The 15641-nt window shown below is 35.5% G+C and overlaps 2 protein-coding genes and 1 long non-coding RNA gene across 5 annotated transcripts; 1 reads left to right on the top strand and 2 right to left on the bottom strand.

Moving 5' to 3' along the window:
• Positions 1–97: 97 nt before the first annotated feature.
• Positions 98–10579, bottom strand: ubtd1a (ubiquitin domain containing 1a). Its single transcript, XM_087801983.1, has 5 exons — positions 9819–10579; positions 8393–8482; positions 2844–3071; positions 1628–1813; positions 98–809 (listed from the first exon to the last, which is right to left on the bottom strand). Exons 1-5 carry the CDS (start codon positions 9868–9870, stop codon positions 595–597), a joined length of 771 nt encoding a protein of 256 aa, XP_087658109.1. The 5' UTR covers positions 9871–10579; the 3' UTR covers positions 98–594.
• LOC148069723 (uncharacterized) lies at positions 1733–14251 on the top strand. The gene is made up of 3 exons (XR_015712964.1): positions 1733–1861; positions 1920–1989; positions 14127–14251. It is a non-coding gene; the product is annotated as an uncharacterized LOC148069723 (long non-coding RNA).
• zdhhc16a (zDHHC palmitoyltransferase 16a) lies at positions 10733–15508 on the bottom strand. Of its 3 annotated transcripts, XM_087801979.1 has the most exons (11): positions 15380–15508; positions 14411–14655; positions 14148–14342; positions 13966–14054; positions 13615–13643; positions 13398–13531; positions 13214–13297; positions 13061–13146; positions 11505–11628; positions 11365–11435; positions 10733–11303 (listed from the first exon to the last, which is right to left on the bottom strand). In XM_087801979.1, the coding sequence occupies exons 2-11, from the start codon at positions 14636–14638 to the stop codon at positions 11201–11203; spliced, it is 1143 nt and encodes a 380-aa protein (XP_087658105.1). In that variant the 5' UTR covers positions 14639–14655; positions 15380–15508; the 3' UTR covers positions 10733–11200. The 3 variants fall into 3 exon arrangements, with proteins under 3 accessions (XP_087658105.1, XP_087658106.1, XP_087658107.1); XM_087801980.1 differs by lacking the exon at positions 13214–13297; XM_087801981.1 differs by lacking the exon at positions 15380–15508 and having other exon boundaries at positions 14411–14661.
• Positions 15509–15641: the final 133 nt, after the last annotated feature.

The following is a 15641-nucleotide window of genomic DNA, read 5'->3' as shown; positions in this document are numbered from 1 at the left end:
GCAAGTTTAAAAATATATTTTTTAAGAACATTTGAGTTTCAATGTAACAATTCTCTTGTTATGAGACGATGAAGTGAATATTTAAACAACAAAGTCATTCAAAATGATTGTTTATTGATAAGCTCCAGTACAATGAACAGTAAGTGCACATCATCGCAGATAAACCTGTTTTCATGTGGAGTGACTGCATTTTTAAAATACAATAAAACCTTTTTTCGTCACCTTCCGTGCTCTACTCCTGGAGCTGCAGTGCTGCACAAAATGACAAAAAAACGATATTTACACAGAGTTTCAGTCACAGCTCTACCGTGAGAAACGAAGCCAAGAGATGTTCCTTCAGATGTTCAGGCAAACAAACAAGGAGTGAAGAGGGAAGGAGAGTTTGAGGTTCACACATGATGTTGGAGGAAGAAAAAAAGGTTGTTGAGATTCTACTCTTCTAAAGTGTTTCAGTGCATATCGTTAATTCATCTGGTTGAAAAGGAAAAAATACAAAAAGGAGAAATATAAAAGCAAAATCTTTTATATAAAATATACACAAAACTGCTGCTAAACCTTTGCACCTCTTCATCTGTCAATCGAGTTCTACAAGCTTCACACGTGGATGGGCACGGGGCCCATGTTGACGATCACTTGAACCACAAAGTCTTTCTGGATTTTGGTGTCTTGCAGACGAGTCTTGTCGGTCAGGAGTTTCCCAGAGAAGAACCACCTCTGGCGAGAGACGTCGATGTCCTCCACTTCAGCCAGCTGCGTCTTCAGCTCGGCGATGGAGTCGGCCATGCTGGCTGTCAGACGCACGTCTTTACCTGCAGACATGCTTTGAGCGTTAATATTTGTACAACAAAAAATATTTTTTTTAAATATCTGAGATCAATACCGGATCAAGTCAACAGGGGGCGTGAAAGTAAGAGTTTTAGTATTCTCTCAAGTACGTATGGAAGTTTATTATCTTATTATATTAGTTGAATTTTACTCATCTTGTTTTTTTTAAATTGAAATGTTGTTGTTTTATAAGCATTAAACAATTGAATTAACTAAATCAAATATTTATAAATTATAGTTTGATATTCTAATTCCAATAATTTACAAATATCCTTTTTAAATGGATTTTTTAAAATAAATTGCTAGTCTTTTAAATTCAATATAAAAATGTTAGTATAATAGTGCCACCAGACAATACCAAGCGTGTACCGAGCTACTTGATCTTTCTTCATCAATTATGTGATGTGCAGAATATCACGTGACTGTTGTATAAAAATGTCAAAAACATTGAATTTAGAAAATGTATGTATGAATTATTGGAATTAATATGTCAAACTGTACGTGTAAAAAAGTGAAAATATTCGATTTTTAAAATTAAATGTCTAAAATAAAATAAATTAATAAATAAAGCTTTCTATATAGAAATATTGAATTAAATTATTAAAAAAAAAAAAAAAATCAATACTTAAAAATATGTTTTAAAATATCCAAAAGAGTTTCAACATTTGTAATGTTTAACTCAACCAATCAATATTCTAACGGCACTGATATACTTCCATATACTGAATTTCTCCTATATCTTCAAACAGTTAAACAGAAAGAAAATATGTATAATATATAAAAATGCGAACATTATTTTTACCTGATGAAAGTCGAACCCGCAGCTGGAACTCCTGCCTGCAGGGCGGAGCTTGGACTTGTTTCTGAGTGGAATCAGACACTTTGTTTTCATTGGACGTCTCAGTGATGAGATTCAAAGGTGGTGCCAGCGTGTAAACTGGCAGTTGGTAGTGATTCCCAAGTTCATCGTAGCTCTCGGTCAGAGAACCTGCAGCGGAGGAAGACACAGCACCATGAGAGGAAGACTGACAACAAGGTAACCCTTGAACAGTGATTTATAAATTAGTATTGAAATGCGTTTTTTTTTTCCTCAGGTGGAGGCTGAAGGTCTGATCCGGGCTCCTGGCTCGACAAGGCGTGTTCACACCAAGCAAGATCAGCTCAGTGAGTTTCATTTCAGTTTGTTTGTCTTGAAGATAAATTTATTTGTGTTTCATCTCTTGGCCAAAACTATATAGATGTTCATTGATGATTCATAACTGTATGTATGCGTCTGTGTTCTCGGGGGTTTCCACGCAACCAGGGGTCATCTGCAGGTCGTGCTATGATATGAGCACGATATGATTCAGAAGCTCTTCATTTGTTGTCTTATGTTTTAATGTTGTTGGGTTTTTAAGAAAATAATTATTAATTCAATAACTTTAAATTATTTATTTTAAAAATATTAGAATTTCAAAATGAATGACTTTATTTATACATAGAGTTTTATATTCTAATATTAGTTATTCAAAAAAGAACCATCTTCTAAACTCAATATTCTCTTATTTCATAACCTTTTAAATTCAGTGTAAAAATGTTGGTTAGGTCATTTTAAATAAAAAATGTAACCTTTCAATGTATAAATAATTTAATTTAATTATTTAAATTTGAAAAGTTACATTTATTTATTTAATATTCTGAAGACACTGATTTACTTCCAAAAATACATTAAATATCAAATTTGTCAAAGAAATAATGCTGAAAGACCACGATTTAAGATTTAAGTTAAGGGTATCTGCCAGGAAAATCTGAAATTGTCCTCAGGAAAACACACCGCAAGGATGTACTCACTAAGATATAATATTTGTAACATGATGTACTACTCAGGAAAACGAAGTAGTGAGACTGTGAAGGAACAAATCTCCTCCCATGACGCGCAGGAGCTCTTATGTAAGAGCAGTAATCTCTAACATTCTCTGTGTGTCTTTGCGACGACACATTGTCACATGTACACATGCTGTTGTAGTTTTGTATTGTACCGTGTGGGAGAGTGATGCAGGCTCCGTCCAGGATGGCCTGGGCCAGCTCCAGGTCGTTGCACTCTGCAGCCAGCGCTGCTGCCCTCAACGCGTCCCAGATCTCTTTACGGCCGTCGAAGGCCGGCGCCGTGTCCCAGAACTCGTCCCTCTTGCTGAGCAGCTGTCCCTCCGTTATTGGGTACTCGCTCTTCCATTTGGGTCGCTCCTTCTTCAGAGGCTCGTTCCGCCCTGACAGAAAGAATGATAAGTATATAAAGTGGTGTAAGAAAATATCAGTACACTTAAATATCGAGAGCAATCAATATTATCATGTTAATATTCATAGCATTTGTTAATATTTGTGTTGCATACAATCTTTCGGCCGCTAGATGGCAGCAGTCATTACGTCCTCCGCAGCTAAAGTAACAATGAAATCCTGTTAGATTCCAGATATGACTGAGGACGAGAGGATACAGTCGACTCCAGCAGCATTTAAAACTGATGCTTGAACAGGTTTTGGTTTCAACTCAAATGAAAGTAGTTTTTTTTTGTTTTGTTTTTTTTTAGAATCCCTTATTAGTCCCGCGAGGGGAAATTCAGCCATTCACACATACTGATGTGAGTAGGCTGCACACTTGCGCCAAGTTCACCATCAGGAGCAATCAGGGTGAAGTTAGAACTTCCTCAAGCGTCATGTGGTCTGTAAATTCTACAACACCAGAGTCAAGTACTCGACAATACTACAAAAATATCCTTGTTACTACAGTATCATTATATATCTAAATATACTGTATTGTTTCCCCTGTATTGTACATATTTTCTTGTTCACACATGAATCGGTTCCATTTTCATTCTTTTATTCTGTATCTGTATACAAAAAAACATTTGATTGTGTTAAAGAAACTGGCAATAAAGGTTTCTGATTCTAAAGCGGTAATTATTATGACGACAATTAAGAAAAAGCTATCTTGAAACCAGTACACCCTGTTTATTATCTTGATCTTTAAAGTATGTACTTTTTTGAGTATTGTTTTGATTGTTTAAGCGCTTTGTGACCCTGGTCTCGAAAAGCGCTATATAAATAAATATAACTTACTTACTTACTTACATTAAATCAGTGATTCCCAACCTGTGGGCCTTGAAGGTATTGCAAGTGGGCCGTGAAATAGTTTCCAAAATGGTATCATTTTTTGTGTGAGGGTGGATTTAATTATATAAAAATAAAAATACACATAATAATGTTTTAAATGTTAAAACTTGTTAAGTTTATAAGTATATTAAACATTTTTAAATATTTTTAAATATTCTTTTCATTATATTGTTTTTCCTTCGAGTATCATACATGTGACAAGGAAATGCGAACACATTAAAATGCCTTCGTATTTATGAGGACAGAGATGGGCCGCAAAGGTATTTTTTTGAGACTTAAAAATTGAGCCCTGAGTTGGAAAAGGTGTGGGACCATTGGATTAAAGGCACCCTCAAGGTTTTTTGGGGTTTTTTTTACATATTGCTCCCCCAGGTGGCAGAATAGTATAACTGCAACGTCATAGATCCTTTGTTTCCTTGTGTGTGGACATTTGTTCACAAGATAAAAACTTGTTGTTTCAGTTTGTGGTTTGAAAAAGTCTCTCAGTACTTCGTTCTTTCTGAGCCGCTGCTGTATAGTAGTTCGGTGGTCATGTGACACTTGGAGAGTCTCCGGGCGGGTTGTCCAGATAAAACTGTTTTGAAGGACATAATTAAAATAAAATCTATAACAAGGGCGTTAAACTTAATCACACAAGTGGCTAAAATCATTTGGAGCTCTTAGTTGCAGGCTTAAGAAAATGTAAATTTAACTCACAGGAAGCATTTTTTTGACATTCATACCTGAGAGGCTTAATTTATCAACTTATTTATCTCTGCACATTTCCACCTTCAACAAAAAATAATAATATTTCCCTTATCTTATCCTAAACACTTCTTTATAGATATATCAACATGAACATTAATCTGCTCTGATTTTTGAGACAACCATCCGGCGAGCCACATTAAATGACTTGGTCTCAAGAGTTCTACTGATCACTCGTAGATATGACAAAGACCAGTTTGATATAAAATCCACAAGAACCGAACCAACTCAAATTTTTCCATCCTGGTGCAGATGACTGTAGTGTCGTGCCAGCTGACAACACACACACACACACACACACACAGCAGTGGATTATAGTCAGTAATCAGGTTGCACATAACAGGATTTATCTCGCCTGATCCTATAAAGTCCAAGGGTGGAAAGATGAGCAGGACGAGAGTAGTAGTTGAAGGACAAATAAACAATCGATGTTATGATCGGTAGTTGAAACTCAGTACAACTACAAACTCTTAAAAAAAAATGTCACAACATGAATGTATGGTTAAGTATGTTAATAAAAAATGTGAAGAAACTAAAATGAAGGAAGATATTTTAGGAGTTTAGACATGTCTGACAAAATAAAATGTCTAAAATGTCAATGAATATAAATATATATAATATAGTGTAAAAGTTTTTAAAGGAGGAATAATGTTGATTGAAAGGAATTCAAATCAAAGTGGTCTCACTCAAAGGACCACAATTTTAAACACAGTCAACAGAACATAAAAACAAACTTTTGAAAATAAATAATAATAAAAACCTTAAAAAATAATCACAAATAATAAATAAATAATATAAAAAAATTAACAATTAAATAAAAAAAATAAAAAAAACTTTAAAAATAAATTAAAACAAACTCAAAAAGATAATAAGGATCTTAACTGAACATGTCTGTGTTCCTTTTAATTGTTCGCGCCATCAATTCCAATATTTCTCTGTGTTTTCTGTCAACATACACAAACTGTCCTTATATCTCGATAGATAGACTTTATTTATCCCTTGATACATCCATCTTTCATCCTTTGTTAGAGCAACTAAGTAAGTTTTGCCCAAAAAACTAAAAAAAAGACTTTGATGCTCATTGCTTTTGAATTTGTCATGAAAATGAATAGTTTGGTGAGGTTTTGAGTTTGACACGTGTAACCATAACTTGGAATACTTGAGTGATGTTAAACATTGTGTGTCGGTTGTATCTGGATTCATGCTCACATGATGGGTGTCGTTACACACGAAAATAAAATGAAAATTATTCAACAATGAGGTCAAATTTGGATGTTCGGAGCTGAGCTCACACAAGGAGTAAAAGAAAATGTGAATTTACCAGAAGTGTGAGTCTGATAGCGATTATTATTTTTATTCTTAGAGGCTAAATTAATGTAGAATATATTTGCGTTTGTCCTCCTCTATCAAACAAATTCCTTTCTTTCAAGATACTTTTTACTGTTATTGTTAATCACTGTGTATTTGTTGCTATCCATCGAATCAGTTCCTTCTCTCACATTAAACATTGACATCTTTATAAGTCCCAATATCAACATTAATCTACCACATAAAATGATAAATCACATGAGTTTGACACAAGTGACGTAGACAAAAGTATCGATAATATATTTTTTTCAGCACTGGTATGTTTTTAAATATGTGTAACCTTTTTTTTTTATCATCAAAACCATCAACGTTATTATTTATATTAACATTTAATCAACGTAACACAAAGAAAAGGTGTCAAATAAAACTGAACAACAAGTTGGTAAATAAAGTGATGATAGCGAAACATCACTTACGTCTCCACACTATCTTCAACGGTGCATCCGGGGCGTGGTAGTAGTTGAATTCCCTGGAGTTAGTGACACCCATGACTGAGAGTCAAACTACATCAAGATGAGTCTCGACTCCAGCTCTGCTCTCAGACACTCAACAACAACTGAAGCCTGTTCTCTGTTTCAATAAAACCTCTCAAAGGGCCGCCAAAAATATCACCTGACGATTCATGGAAGGAGGAATAATGAGCAGGTTGGGCATTGAAGATAGAACGCCGGCTCTTTCAAAGCCTAAGCCGATCAGCTTTATTTAGAGAGCAGATCAAAAATACCTGCAGGCAACATGCTAAACCTATTAGCAGCTGTTGTTAGCATTTCTGTGAACTGACCATAATACAGAAAGCTTATATAGACTGAAAGCTTATGGCGAGAGGCAGGGGACACCCTGGAAAGGTCGCCAGAGACACACAAGCACACACACCTACGCATTAGTTAGAGTCCTCAGCTTTAATGCCAAGCTTCTTAATTAAATAATCTCATAAAAATAACTTGTGATTATGAAAGTGAATATGCAACATCTCGTTCATTCATTCATTTTGGGGTTCACATTTTTGCAGACGTCAATACGTGTGAGTGTGTGTGTGTGTGTGAATGCTTTCGTGTCTCTGCACACACAGCTTGGACAGAACGTAATGACGGCTGCCATCTAGCAGCAGGAAGATTAATAGGAACTCAAAAAATGTACAAATGGCATGAAGATTTGTCATGTTAGATTTCAATTAAATTTAAAAAATACATATTTTATTTTATACACACTTTATTGAAATATAAACCATAAAACTAAGATAACAATTAAATATAATTAAAAAATATATTGCGATATTTATATTTTTAAATTTAGATGTAATTGTTATGAATTTGATCATTTTATAGAAAAGTTGGACATTAATGTCCAAGTTACATGTTTCAGAATTGGTATATCGTTATAATTCCTGGCCAAAAGTACTAAAGATCGAGTCAGAGCATTTTCTGAAGCGAATGAGAGAAGTACATGCAGCAGCTTCAAGGCTCCAGATATCCGTTTTTTAACTTCTAATATAATTTAAAGTATCGTATTTTCAAAATGTATTAAAAAAAATTACACAGAGAATAATTTTAAAAAAAAATCTAAATTCAATATTTTTCATTTGAAGCCTTTTAAATGTAATATAAAAAATGGTATAGTACCACCAGAAAATATATTTTAATATTGAATTTAGAAAATGTATGTTTTTGAATTGTTGAATTTAGAATTCTAACCCTGTAAAAAAAATGTAAAAAAATCAATCATTCATAAAACCTTTCTAAATAAAGATTTTCGTATTGAAATATTTAATAAAACAAAACTACATAATAAATTATATTATGTATTAAAATTATGTATTAATTTAAATGTAACATTTCAATATACAAATGATTGTGTTAATACTCAATAAAATACCCAATAAAAGTTAAATAAAATCAATAAAAGTCGAAGTTTCAACATTTGAATTTGAATCGGAGTCAAATCTCATAACATTTAAATGGAACGTTAATCAGTTTTCAACCCTTCTGTGACAGGTTAAGGATCTATAGCACGAAAATGTCTGAAATGCTCTTGTTTACATGAAAATGACTTATCTGTGGAGTTTCTTCTTGGATTAAAAACCAGGAGGATAAGAGACTCTCTGTACCTGATACTTGATACTTCAAGGGCGTTAAGTTCATTTTTCATTTTAAAATGAATATTTAATGCTTTGCCTCACATTCCTGACTGCAAGAACGACACACGTATGTGTTTTTATGAATAAACAGTATGAGTAAGCAACATTATATTTTTAGACCGTTTCAATTATTAACTCACAGTCGACGGAAACAGATTCAAAATGTCAACTTACCTCCACGTTTTTTATTCCTCGTCAACGACCGAACACTCGCTTGTCCATCTGTCCTACTTTGTCTCCCTACACAGCCCCCCATCACCGTCCCTGAAGGAAAGAAAATGCTTAAATAGTTTAAAATAAATGAAGTACTAATACTAAAGAAAGACTTCTGTACACATTACATACAAAACCGATAGAGCTGTGTTGATGTTCAGTTACCAAGTGCTTCTAATACAACATTCCAAATCTGGATTGTAAAAACATTTAAGTAGATGTCTTCATGTTCCGCACGTGCTCACCAACAAAAGACATCTTTATAGACAAAGGTAACATGGACGTGATCTATTAAAGCCTTAAATAAAACAAAGACAAATGGAACAAGGAAAAAAATCTTCCTGCATCTAAGTTGAAAAACAACTGGACTTCCTGCTTTTATTTTGGTAACACACCCTGGCAGAAGAACACACAGTAGCTCCAACAGCTTACATTGAGCGTGCTAACTATCAGGTAGACGGTGTATCTCTTCTGTGCCTCATGCTGAGTCCGACTTGACCTTGGCTCAAGTGTTTCCTCCTAAGCTAACCAGTCGCACACACAGTTACACAACCACTCATATGTGCACAGACATCATTGAACTTCATATATGTTTTTTTATCTTTTTAATCACAAGTTGACTTTATTAATGGTTCTAAACCAGTGAACATATTGTTTCATATTATTAGTTACATTTGTTTTTATTGTGTTTGTTATGTATAGTTTGCTATGCTGTTATATTTATATTTTTGATCAGACCTAAAAAATAATAATAGTTTGTAAATTGCGTTAAATTCCTAGTAGATTAGATGATGTCGATAATAATAATATTACATATAATAATAAAGTCGGAAGCAAAATTGTAGTAGGACAACACGAAATGAAAACCGTAAAATTCCTAATTTTAAATATCTCAAAACTTAAAAAACATGTATTTCACGTTAGATTTTGATTCTATTTAGTCCACAAAATGTATCCTTTCCAGGAACAAACCGGTTTATTATCGCATTTTCTCTTCAAATAATCATTCTTATCCAAAGTATTTTTGTTTTATGTTGATACAATGAACCAAATAATCAAAACAAGATAACATCTGAGGAGAGACCGCTTACTCAGCACGTCGACCAATGACAGCTCAGCAGTCTGTGAGCTCAGACGCGCTGACTTGTTTACGTCACGTGTACAGCCAGCTGACTCGGGCACGCGCCTCGACCTCATGCAAACCCCTTTTTCTTTCGATTCAATAACTTTATTAGAATTTAAATATAGGACAAAAACGAATGATTAAATTAGATTATTATTAAGAAGAAGAAGGCTCGTTCTTCGCATGGTTTTTAAAACGTAGATAACTCCATATTTTAAAGTGTTTTGACTCCTTATATCGGTCATTATTTGGATAAAAACGTACCAGAGATCCAGTCTGCGAGGTGATGCATGCGCCTGCAGTTTGCTCGCCACATCCGAACTCTCTCGAAGTAAACAGAGACCAGCAGCTTCTTCTACTTGGGTTCTTCTGTCCCGCGACAGACGGTGACAGGGATGTGTTCCCGTCGCGTGCAGGAGAATATGGAAGGTATTCAAAGACGACGTTTGGAAGAATCACCTTCAGACATGCTGGAGAAAGACGAGCTCTAATCTCGTCGCTGTCAATCCTCACGCATGCGCACAACTCAACTAGGGCTGCCGTACCACGTTTGTCAAACCGGGAAGCGAGAAATAGTCCTTTCAAAATAAAAGTCCCCCAAAGTCGATGTTCAAGGTAAAATACAAAAAAAATGATTTTGTTTAATGGATTCATCTAAAATATGAAGATGAAAATATGTTAATGTATTTGCGTGGCAGTATTATAATTTAATAGACAAACATGTACCCTCTTCTGGTTTTAATGTGAAGTCATGCGGAAGTAACGCTTTGTTTATTTTTATCAAATAGATCCAATATTGCTGAAATACTTTTGGTTGATAATATGAACAGATTTACAGGCAGTATTTCCATTATCCGTAGCATCTTAACAAATATATCGAAGCATCAGAGATGATACATGTCAAATCTGCTCTCATCCCTTAATCCCCTTTTGTCCTACAATATGTATCTCTTCAATATTCATCTGCCTCTCTTCTGATCACTGAGATGCAATGTTGACACCAGATGATGTTTCAGAGTGTTACAATATTGTCCTTAACTCCCTATATGTTTCTATCTGCTAATATATAATGTAACAAATGTGACGTTTAAATGCTGTGCACTTAAAAGAATTCCCCCTCTATAGGTTATTCTGTGTAATAACAGAATTTCATAAAACAATTCATTTCAAAGCCTGCATAAGAATTGCAAAAAACGTGTCATTTAATGCATCAATAATTACACTGATATAATCAAACAAATTGTCTTTCTTACACAACAGAAAAAACTTTGCTAAGTAGAAATTGTACTAAACATCAAATACACATAATGATTTGATCAGATGATAATGTTGGACTTTCAAGTTGGGAAGGGAAACAATGAAAGTGTTAAATAGTTTGAATAAAAATATGAAGTTTTTGACGATACAAGCATTTATAACCTGCTCATCAACTCCAGTGATATGTCAGTCGTTAAAAAAATTATTTTGAAACGCATCATTTGTCAAGTAGAGAATCCTTTGAGAAACATGACCACATCGCTGGAGCCTGTCGTGGATGATAACGCCATGTTCTTTGAGGTATTGAAGGTTGACCCCCAAGTGTTCCTTTAAAACATCGCCATTACAGCCCAAACAAAAAGCCTGAAACCCTAGAGACTCCGTATGAGTCATACAGGTATCAGGTCCTTTTTGAGTGGAAGGACGTCCCACGTCATACCATCACCACACGGGCTGTGGCCGGAGGGCAGGAGGACTCGGGTCACCCAGTGACTGAAACGGAAGATAACAAATTGAGTCAAACCTTTGATAACACCTGAAGAAAAGCACACACCTCTGCTTCTCCACACCCAGGAATATTCTCCAGTTGTTGAGTTTGCCATAATGAAAAGGGTTTTTGTACACCTGATGGAGACGCAGTGTTAGTCAAACATTGAAACATTGATAATGCGATACACTATGTTACACACTCACTCGTCCCCACGAGGCCAGTCTTTTGGTTTCTCTTGCGTTTATATGTTTTTCGATGCTGGTTTCTCCTCTAGATATTAAAAAGGCGTGCCAGAAAGTCAGAGCACCCAAGGCCACGCCCACAGTGCTGCAAAACACACATGGTTGGTTCCTCTCAACACAACAGCAAACACACAATCACCATTTGTCAGCAAAATCAATTGTGGAAGGAAACATAATTGAGTAGTAAATAGTATTTCTGATGTTTTAGTCAATCCGTGGCTCAGTCCCTCAAGTTCTACTCACTGGTGACAGTTGCTGAGAGGAGATCGCTCGACAAACTACTGTCCATCAAGGATGATGACAGTCATCCTCTGACACTGTCATCAGTGAACAGAGAAGCAGAATGAGAGCACGAATGCTCCTCCCAGATGCAACACTAATAGACTCAGGGACTCATTCATTCCTCGTGCTATTAGATTGTACAATTCTGAGTTTGGGGGGCAGGAGTGGAGTGAAAGTATATTGACATTCTATTCTATGTTAATCTTTGTATCCTTTGTCTTTGTTATTTGTCTTTGAGCTATGTTCTTTATCTTTAGACTTAGATTGTGTCATCTTGTACTTTCTTTTTATAGAAACGTTGTTCTTGTTCTCATGTTTATGAATTATCATCTGTATTGCTGTGGTATTGCTATTTGGAAAAACAATTTGTAAACAAAAAAAACAAAACAGATGTAGGGCTTCAGTAACATTTTAGAGATGTTCTTTAAAAGAACCAGACCTGACTAGTCTTTAAAAGAAATTAATGAATAAAACAAAAGACAAAACAAAGGGGACCAAGTGAAGACAAAAATATCTATTCAGATAAAAATAAAAAACATATGGATATAATTCTGGTAATGTTTCATTTGTTTAATGTCCAATATAATAAGAATTATGTGAAATTAAATAAAATAGAAAGGTATCAATGGCAGGCAGAAATAGAAATAACCTTTTTTTTCTTTTAATCTTAAATCTTTAATCTTTAATCCATAAAATTGTTTGATTACAGTTGACAATTGTTTGATTATAGTTGTAAATTGTTTGATTATAGTTAAACAATGTTTGATTGTAGTTAAAAGTTAAATAATTATATGTGAGAGACGTATACAAAACATGCAGGTGTTTAAGTCAACGTGTACGATTTCCATTAAAAACTTACACTTTCTGAAACTGATGGTTAGGACAAGAGGAGATTAAAAAACATACTAATAAACAAAAATTAGTGCTACATATGGCGAGAGGCTGTGGACAGGAAAAAAAACATGATACAGTCCTTATGACAGTAAAATAGGCTATTTATTTAGCCAATCAACTACAGTAATTATTTTCTTATCAGAAGAAAATGTGTGTAAGAACACAAAAAATATCTGTATACTATCTATATAATATACTGTGAAAACAGATATTTTTAAAAAGATGATCATTTAAAAATAAAACCGTGATATGAAAATGTTGTCATACCACCCAGCCCTATCACACACACATCCATGGAATACTTGAATTAAACTTGAACTGGGAGGACTGAAACTGCATACCTAGTAAGGACCCACATATAGATGATACTTTTATGAACCATCCGGTCTTTGTAGGTGTACGGAGGTGCAGGTGTCTGATAGCTGGTCTGCAGAGAAAACAACATTAATATGAAGTAACAAACACGTAGACTAGAGTGTTTTTGAAGTTAGTACTTGGCCCGATGGTAGAAGCCCAATAAGAACACCCATCCCTGTCACCGGCACCCCCGGCTTTTCCGTATCCAAATGTTTGAACCTCTGGAAAACCCATCCAGAGAGTAAGAAAAAAGTGTCACTGTAACCAAAGAGAACAACAGCAAAAGGAGGAGGAGCCAGATAAAGTTGTCCAAAATCTTACTTCAATAGCGTCATATGCTTCAAAGAAGAGATTCCTTCCACTGATGCTACAGTAGACGCAGCCGAGGGTCGTGAAGAGGCAGAAGGAGAAGAAGTAGCGGTGGTTGAAGTGGCCGATGCAGTTGTTCAACCAAGCTGTTGCAGACTTTAAGGAAACAAGAACAGTGTTGTGTTTTGTTGGAAAATCAAGGTTGATTTGACCTCATCTTGAAGGATACGACAATGATGGTCCATTTTCAGAATGCATCTGCAAACACAAACAAAATGATCATCTTAACAATCAATTCATTTACAAATAATTTGAGCGGATAATTTGCTATTCACTATTAACATAGCAACATTAACATATAACTTAAATACAATATTGTATCCACCAATCAGCCATTATTAAATAGAGCAGTGTAGGAGTTGACAATAATAAGCAAGTGGGGTGCAGTAATTAGTGCCTCCTGATATTTAAATATGTAGTACTGTGTGCAGGAATAAATCCATGAAACAGCAACCACGGACAGACCAAAGTATTTGACACTAGTGGAAGGAATCTGCTCAAGAAAAGATGCATGACTGACCGGTTACAGATGCCACAGTGGTGTGTCCTTGCTGGTTTGGGAAGAATGCATTTTTTGCAGACAGACACAAACGGACTGTCATTTCTCTCCTGCTTCAGAAATGTGAATTAATTATTCAATCATTATTGTCATGTAAACCAAACTATTTGTCATGTGAACAGGACAAGCCGGCGACATCGTACAGTCGGAGGGTATCCTGGCGAGGTCTTGGTAGCCTTGTAGTAGTGGAAGGCAATCATGACGATAATCCAGTTTCCATAACAAATGTGCCAAGCGATCCATATGGGTGAGTAGGTGCGGAGAATCAGAGGGAGCAGGACGATGTAGGCGATCAGCACGCATGAGCTGATCAGTATCAACACCAGAAAAACAAACACCTGACCGGCAAAGAGGAGTGATTAAATAACAAATAAACAGAGCAAAGGTGGAGGTGATGTTTACTTACTGTGCCAAACCAGCGCGTCACGTAATCCACAATCCACAACACAGGCTCAAACACGGCGTCAAAAACCACATCAGAGTCTGTGAGGGAGTTGAACAAGAGCGACTTCCCGATCACCCATATGTATGACTTCAGTTCACGTAGCCACAGTGGCAGCCTGCTCCGGCCTCTCCTGGTACTCCATCGTGGCAGCAAGCAACGCTGGAGAGAACTGCTGTGACACCACCGCATCCTGCATCTGTGACAATCTGCAAGACACACAATTCATTTTTAAAACACTTTCTCTAGAAACAGCAACCACCATTGCTGAGAACTACCTACTATTGAGAGGAAAAACAAAAGTTTTATTCAGAGCTGCGTGACATTTGCATCCAGTTTTAGATCTTGAAAAGCAGCTGCAATAAATGAGTCCTCAAATAAAAGTGTGCAATAAAGAGAAGATGGAATTCATTTTCTAAACTATCTTAAAAGGAAAAAGTCATATCCTAGTATCGATGTTGCTCCATATCATCATTAGAAATTGGTCCCAAATACCCTTGTACTTGTTTTGAGGCAAACAGAAATACAAATGATTATAAACATTTCTTTCTATGTATTATAACATTCTGCATAGTGTTTTATTTTTAAAAATAAATAGTATTTATTCTGAATTATTAGCATGAGACACATGTCGAGATGCAATAAACCTGTAAACTAGAGAAAATAAGTGGAAAAAAAACTCTATATGATTTACTTTACTGTTCTCATCTGAAGATTGGATGACTCGTGAATATGAAACCGTCCACAATGCAAAAATGATTAAAGACCTCTGAGTTAGGTGAGAAACAATACATCTCAACCTGGTGGTCAGAAAAAGAATCCAACAAGAAGGTGAAGACTTTGATTGATTGAAAAACATTAATGACCAGATAAACTAGTTTCATGTTGACTAATGACTTTCAGGAGTGGCTCATCTTTGTAAAACATATTTACCAGTCAAAATGTAGGCGTTTACACTCGCTTAAAGGTCTTCACTTTGTTGGTAATTCGCCCGTCAGACTTGGAGTGGAAAACCACGATTCACTGTGGAAAAGTACAAAACACATCAACATTAACTCAAGCAGACATTGTTTAACGCAACCGTGAGACATAAACATCCAGTCTCGCAGCATTCCAGGGTGGAGGCAGCGGTAGCTTAACCACCTGGGTTGTTTTGAACTGCCATCTCAGCATCTTTTTGCAGTAAACTTAAGCG

The sequence above is a fragment of the Callionymus lyra genome, chromosome 11 (assembly GCF_982586985.1).
Source record: "Callionymus lyra chromosome 11, fCalLyr1.hap1.1, whole genome shotgun sequence".
Taxonomy (NCBI): Eukaryota; Metazoa; Chordata; class Actinopteri; order Syngnathiformes; family Callionymidae; genus Callionymus; species Callionymus lyra.
The sequence above is the reverse complement of the archived record's forward strand: the minus strand, read 5'-3'. Positions and strand labels throughout refer to the sequence as shown.

Coding starts and splice junctions, on each gene's coding strand:
- ubtd1a (XM_087801983.1), bottom strand. CDS start 9,870: ATGTGGCGAGCAAACTGCAGGCGCATGCATCACCTCGCAGACTGGATC. Junction 3,072..8,392: donor GAGGAATAAAAAACGTGGAG/GTAAGTTGACAT, acceptor TCTTTCTGTCAG/GGCGGAACGAGCCTCTGAAG. Junction 1,814..2,843: donor CTGCATCACTCTCCCACACG/GTACAATACAAA, acceptor CCTCCGCTGCAG/GTTCTCTGACCGAGAGCTAC.
- zdhhc16a (XM_087801979.1), bottom strand. CDS start 14,638: ATGCGGTGGTGTCACAGCAGTTCTCTCCAGCGTTGCTTGCTGCCACGA. Junction 13,147..13,213: donor GGCTTCTACCATCGGGCCAA/GTACTAACTTCA, acceptor TTTTCTCTGCAG/ACCAGCTATCAGACACCTGC. Junction 11,436..11,504: donor GACTGGCCTCGTGGGGACGA/GTGAGTGTGTAA, acceptor CGTCTCCATCAG/GTGTACAAAAACCCTTTTCA.